This window comes from Rhinopithecus bieti, unplaced genomic scaffold (genome assembly GCF_001698545.2).
Source record: "Rhinopithecus bieti isolate Rb0 unplaced genomic scaffold, ASM169854v2 scaffold_17743, whole genome shotgun sequence".
Lineage (NCBI taxonomy): Eukaryota > Metazoa > Chordata > Mammalia > Primates > Cercopithecidae > Rhinopithecus > Rhinopithecus bieti.
The window spans coordinates 1752133-1759549 of record NW_016809230.1 but is presented as its reverse complement, the minus strand read 5'-3'; the positions used below and the strand labels follow the sequence as shown (position 1 = coordinate 1759549).

At 32.7% G+C, this 7417-nt stretch overlaps 1 protein-coding gene across 1 annotated transcript in view; it reads right to left on the bottom strand.

Annotated features, from left to right (window-relative positions):
* The window catches only part of KYNU (kynureninase), a 164164-nt gene that overhangs the window by 77289 nt on the left and 79458 nt on the right, over nt 1-7417 (bottom strand). The window contains exons 5-7 of the mRNA XM_017888933.1: nt 5253-5314; nt 3852-3923; nt 2317-2481 (exon numbers count right to left, since the gene is read on the bottom strand). Of these exons, the coding sequence (XP_017744422.1) occupies nt 2317-2481; nt 3852-3923; nt 5253-5314 (299 nt within the window). The remainder of the gene's footprint in view (nt 1-2316; nt 2482-3851; nt 3924-5252; nt 5315-7417) is intronic.

Here is a 7417-nt window from a genome sequence, read left to right as displayed (position 1 = left end):
TTTTTTTTTTTTTTTTCAGATTAAGGCTCTTTAAAAATCTGACATAGGAGTAGCATTTAAGCGTAATTTTTATGATTAAGAAATGATAATTAAAAAGTAAAAAGTGGTTTTAAAGTGAAAGTCTGCAAAAGCCTAATTGTTTGATTTATTCTCTAGTTTTTAAAAATTAATTCATAACATTTCCACAGCTATAAGTTGTTTTCTCCTTATTCCTGACTAATAAAACACCATAAAGTGCAAGAAGTCCATTATATAGCAAAATAAATGATCAGAAATTGGTATTGTATTTATCAGTCTAATATCCTGTTATTTTTTTCCAAAAACATGCCAGGTACGGTGACTCATGCCTGTAATCCCAGCACTTAGGGATGTCAAGGTGGGCAGATCACCTGAGGTAAGGAGTTCGAGACCAGCTTGGCCAACATGGTGAAACCCAGTCTTTACTAAAAATACAAAAATTATCTGAGTGTGGTGGTGCATGCCTGTAATCCCAGCTACTTGGGTGGCTGAGGTATCTACCCAGTAAGTTTTCAATTTTTTTTTTTTTTTTTGAAATGGAACTTCACTTTTGTTGCCCAGGCTGGAGTGCAAAGGCATGATCTTGGCTCACCACAACCTCTGCCTCCTGGGTTCAAGTGATTCTCCTGCCTCAGCCTTCCAAGTAGCTGGGATTATAGGCATGTGCCACCACATCCGGCTAATTTTGTATTTTTAGTACAGATGGGGTTTCTCCGTGTTGGTCAGGCTGGTCTTGAACTCCCGACCTCAAGTTATCTGCCCACCTCAACCTCCCAAAGTGCTGGGATTACAGGCGTGAGCCACTGCACCTGGCCATGAATTTTTTCCAGTGCTGCCTGACATGATTTTGAGGTCGATGCATCATTAATTACATTAATATATAGGGGAAGCTCATTAAGATATCATCCTATAGTTTACTTTTAATTTTTAATTATCTTGGTATTTGCCAATTACTCTGCTCATGTTAAGAGAGTATGTGTGTGTGTGTGAGTGTGTATGTGTGGTGTGTAATACACTCTCTACTAGAAGAAACTAGGAATTTGTTTACAAAATGGGCATCAATAAAAATTGGCATCCCAATATTAACTGGATTGTTATTAAAATCTCTGAATTATTAAGTGAAGTGTATTTTATATAAATAAAAGAATTTCACTAATTTTAAGTAAAATTAATAACTTGGCAATCCAAAACTCTATTCTTAAAATAATCTATATGGTTTACCCACTATAATTTCCAATAAAGTGCTAAGGAAAATATTATAGATACTAATACTTAATTTATATCTAAAACAATCAGTATTAAGCACATAAGAAATATATTTCTTGATGACAGGATATGGCCCTCTCTCATGTTGATGTATTCTAGGTAATGCTCAACAGTGGTCCCAAGATTATGAGTAACTCATGAAACTCCACAATATTGGTCACTTATGTCATTATTAGTAGCTATATTCATTTTTGCTAGAAACTAACAATTTATATCCTCTCAGGTGAGAATTTTTTATTCCATTAATTTATTGCATGTTGGCAAATGGAAATGAACAAAGTATATCTTTAATTTATTCAAAGTAATTCTGGGTTGAAAGAAGTAATTGTTCAAACAATGACTTAGTGGCCTGGGATCCTCTTATGTGAAACCCAAAATTTATTCTGTATGATTCACCTAGTGACAAATTACACAAGTTGCAGGGTTTACATGTCAAAGTCTGTGCAGCTGAGCCTTATATCTCTATTAATGTAAAGTACACATTTAGGTCTTAGGTCAAGCCTGATTAGATACATGCTTTTATTATCTGTTTAAATATAAACAAGTCTCAGAGAATAAAGTAACTTTCCCAAAGTCACATACCCAGTAAACTGGAGAGTCTGAGACTTCACTGGAAATATTAACCAGGCTGTAAATCCCAAACTCTTCCCATGATACCACATCCCTTTCTCCACTATCCTACTCTAAACACTAAAATAAAATTTCTGATACTTAGAATAAGAGGGGACATGAAAGATAGTCACGATTCCATTTCAACAAATAATTCTGGTCTTTAGCATGATTTTAATGGCACCCATGGGCACGACATTTGAAATTGAAAATGATATACTGATTTTGTCACCCTTTTCCCATCCCATTGAAGAATATGGCAGACTCCAGTGGTATTAACAGAAAAATAGTTTGCTTGCCATTTGGCTAGCCCTTGAAAAATGAAAATAAATACACATCTGAGTTATTCTCTATTTTAAGCAAAATGATCTAATAGTAACAGAAGTATGGGTCCTTCATGCTTTCTTGAAAGTTCCATTAAAATAATGAAGATTTTAATAAACTTTTGAGGAAAATGAAGAAAAAATCGATACTAAACAAAGCATGATGAATATTTCTTTCTTTCTCATATACCTCTCTTGGCTTTATCATCCGCATACTTTCTTCAATGTTAAGTCCGTGAAGTTGTAGTTGTGACTCAATAGCATACTAAAAAGGAAAGATGATTTATTTATCAAATCAAGCTGAGAGCACAGAAGTACAATGAAATAACAAAGTAAAAATAAAGGCATATTATTATATTAAATCCAAGGTGAAGGTTAAAACACCTAAACAAGATACACAACAGAGAAGAACCACTTAATAAAATTCACATATAGAATTCTGAACATTTTTTGAGATGGATGAAAACAGAGGGATCTTCTTGATTTAAGAAATTATAAGAGATTTTAGAATAAGAAATTAAATAACCTAAGTCAAAGTCAGAATTTGCAAAATAAGCAAAGTGAATAGTAGCAACTCGTTGTGCTTGAACCTAGGAATAGAAATGGGTTACCCTAGGAAGAGTAAGTTAGCTAACAAAAGGCATTAAGAAGTTTACTTCATAAAGAGTATCAGACATGTATGCAGATAAGCCACCACACCAACCTGGAATCTTTTGCAGATATTAGGATTTTGATCCATTTTAGTAAGATATTAGGGTTTTATTCCTTTTGACATAATTACTTGCCCTGAAATTACAAGGGCTAGAATAATAGACAGCAATAATACAGAGAAATAAAGTTTCTCTAACACTAAAACTAAAATATAAAATGTACTTTTGAAATTAATTAATTAGTTTATTTATTTATTATTTACTTTATAAAGATGAGGTCTCACTATGTTGCCCAGGTTTGTCTCAAACTGCTGGGCTCAAGCGTTCCTCCTGCCTTGGTTTCCTGAAGTGTTGACATTACAGGCATGAGCCACTGTGCCTAGCCTTACAACGTACTTTTACTTGTGTTTATGTCTGAAACCATTACATTTCTTATCAAGAACAAACATCTCATCCAGTAAGAAACTACCAAATTTCTTATCAAGTAAAGTAATGTGACTTTTTTTTAGTAAATCACAAGAAATATTTTTAATCTCTAATAAATAATATTTCGATAATAATGGGCCAACATGCTAGCATGATATGAAAAGAAACTGGACAAATAAAAGTTTATATTCCTATTCTATTTAGCTAAAGGGTTAAGCACTGGGGTTTGTATTCATTTGATTTCATAAAACAGCAACAAGAATTAATAAAACATTTATAACTGCACTTGATTTAGACCAGTGGTTTGCTCAGTGTCTTTAAAAAGACTAATAAATCAATGCTCCTATTCAGTCCTTTCTTCCCTTAACAGGTGTTTTACTTTAACACAAGAAATAAAGCTATAATCTATTTAAAAAATCTAAATCCAAAGCATTTGACAGATCTTTTTATTGTAAGATTGCTTGGAAAAGCTTAGTGAGTAAACATTCAAGTCAGGCAAATGATATGCTGCTCTAGGAAGAGTAGAAAGAACAGAAATATAATTTGAAGAAGTCCTTACATGATCAGAAGGGAAGGCTTTGGCTTCTAGAAGAATTTTGTATCGTTTTGGCGTAGGCTTAAAAAATGATAACTGCAATAAAATGGATTTATTGAGAAAGCATTAATGCACAATTTATACATTTGTTCATTTTATGCCACACTTTCATTTTATAATCTCCAGTATTTTAAAGACATTAATTAACTCAACATCTTATGTGTTTGTCAGGGCTACCTTTTCAATTAGCCTGTTTCCAGTGAATTGCAAAGAGACAGAAGATATTGGCTCAATTTGCTTATCAATGAAACAGCAAACTCAGGGAAAAATGTGAATGAGATAACAAATCCTCAAACTTTACTTATATATTAGTTGATGAAACTTAAAGTCTGATGATTAACAACAAAAAAAGATGTTAATTGAAAAATTAGCTTCCCAAAGCATTTCATGGTAATTTTGATGGCATCACACTGAAATATTATGGTCTATGTATGTCTTATTTGTATTGACAGTAGCTCATTTGTTCAGTGAAGCTCTTTCATTTCTCCACACCATTCCTAGAGAGTGATATTAACAATAATAACAATGAAGATAATAGCTACTATTAACTGGGTGTTGATCACTGGCCAGGGTGCTAAAGCAATTTTCACATATTATTACATTTAATTATCATGCAGATCTTTGAGGTAGATATCATATTTCTTATTTTCTCATTTTTACAAAGGAGAATGTTAAGACTTAGAGATGCCAAAAGCCTTTTTTCAACCTCAAATAGGCATTATGTAATTTAGCTCGGAGTCAAATCCAGGGATATCTGAACTTGCAGACATGTTTCCAAAACATACTTAAAAAATGAAGTCAAGATTCTTCAAAGCATTGGGTAATCATCATTCACACAATATCCCAAATAGATAATATATTTGACATTTTAAGGTAAAACTATTTATTAAGATGTAAGAAGTACTTCAAACACATTACTCATTTAAGGTACTAGCCCCCTTTTCAAAAATTTAATTCCCCAAGTCTTTTTTAACCTATATTAATCTACAAAAGTATACTGATCCACTAACTCACACTGCTGAAGCTATTGGAAAATTGTCTTTCCAAAAAGCTCAGTGCTTTGCTAGCATTGTACATCACTGTTTTGTAGGCTTGCAAGTAATTTGCCTATTTACCCATCATGGCTCTTATTCTTTATTTTCCCAGACAAGAACTGTTCATTATTCTAAAGCTCTTCTCAAGAGTCAACTCTTCCATGATCAGGAAGAAGCTATTATATCATGGTCCAGCATTTCCTAGTAAAATGAAAATAACCTCACAATTTATTTTAAATAAGAAACTCCCAGAAGCTCATGAATTAAAGATAGAAAACATCAGATTCTGTAAATGAATGTGTTCTAAATATTAGTGGGAGAGAAAACTTACCAATAGAAGATGTAAATTTACAGTCAAAGCATTCATTAGGGCTATTTCTTTCTCATTGGCTCCTGTAAAATAAGCATATCATAATTTAGATGTTTCTATTATGTCTAAAGATACTAAAAAAACAAAGAAGGAAGGCTTCACTCAATCATTCTTAACGTCTTTAGAGATAAGGGCGTATTTGATGTGTCATCACAAAGAAATGGAAATTTTCCCACTTGACTCGTTTTATCAAATGATATCTGGACTTAGATGCACATAGCTAGCTAAAATTATGTTTCTTTTATGATGTAGTAAATAACAACAAAATAATGAAGCATTTGCTTTTGCCTGTAAACTAAAAAATGATATATTCTATTATCAGCTCAATTGTCAAATTCCCAAGGAGCATATTTTGTGGTAAGTATATCTTCAAAGGAATCTAAAAGATATTAAGGCCAATTACGTTTTAAAGTTGGTTGCTTCTAACATCAAATTAAAATGCACCTTTTATAAAAAGAGGTTACTTTGTGAATCAAAACTCACTGTTATTACAGTGAAATACATAACAAGACAAAACAGCTGCATAGCAAATTATGAACCAAATAGCTCTGACATTTATTCATACATGCTGAGATAAATGATAATATAGACATGTATTGTCTGATGAGAAAATATGCAAAAGTTAGATATCCACTACATAATTATTAATATAATCTGATCTAATTCCTGCTAACAAGGGTTTTGACACTAGAAACAGACCCAGAGACAGGGAATACACTGGTTACTTAAGAATTCAAAGCATAATAACAACAATAATAATACTTTCCATGTTTTGAGTTCTTATGATGTTTCTTCAAGGCAATTAGACCTGTGTAATAGAAATTATGTCCCTTTACTGTCACTGAGAAAAATGGGATGTGTACCTTAATGTTTGAAGGCTGAACTAGATATTAGAGAATATGTATAATACAAATCCTACATTTTGTATCCAGAGGGATATTTCTGAGAGAGTCCTATTTTAAAAGAATAGACAGTAAGTAGAATAAATCTAATAGATTCCAGGATAAGTTCACTAGAGGGAAAGAGCCATGTAAATAAGTATATAATTAAAGAATTTATATTTCAACATAGCCATTTAAGGAAGGACCTGTATCTTTATTGTGTCAAGGAAAACTTCTTGTTGCATTTGCCACATAGATTTCTCCATTTGACAGACAAGGTTGATGAACAAGTGGTGGAAGTTAAAAGATGTATCTCCGATCATTGTAAGGTCAGTAATATCTAACGTCAAGGGGCAATAAGAAAAATCTCACTGTATATTCCTAGAACTAAATAAAATTTGTCCTAGATATACTAAATAGATATGAATATAAGCTTATGTTGCATATAGTGACATATGCCTTCTTCTTCTCCATGTTTCAAAGAGAAGATTTCTTTGAAGTATGGTTTAAAAAATACCACCATCTTCATCATATTTGTTTCTTTACATTATTGTGGAGGCTAAAGCAACTCCATATTGGGTGTTAACCTGACATAATGACTTCTGAGTAACCCTTATTCTGGGAATGCCTTTAAGATATCTGTTTAAACTACTGCTCCCATAAATCCTGCCCTTAAGCAGATTCACATAGCATTCTTGCCTTTCCCTGAGAGGTTGACTTCAATTGTTCCACACAATCCTTCCTTGTCTTTTACATGTAAGTTCTGCCTCTGGTGGGTAATGGTGTGGGGGGGTGGGTGGAGGGGGGAATTCACTATCTAATCTTGCTGTTGCCAGTTGCCGGGACATCATGACTTCTGTTTCTCACTCCCTATTAAATGTTTCTTTCTGAGAAACTGGATTTGTCAGTCTCTTTCTTGGGCCTTTCAGCTACCTCCGATTTGGGTGATAGGTTTGCATAAATTGCTGACCACAGAACAATTATAGTGTGAATTTTTACTGCTATTTCTAAAACAAACACTATCTAAAGTAACTTGTTCTTACTCTTGACTCCCTGTTATTTACACACATCTTTTGGGAAAACCATTTATTTAAAAAAAAATGGCAGAGTGAGTGGAAGGAGGAAAGAAAAGTAATATGAAGAAAAACACAGAATTAGTAGAAAGAGAAGCATTTCAAAGAATAAAGTGAAGAGAAAATTAAAGAAAAAATAATTATCACAAATAAAAATCAAGAAATGGAAGAG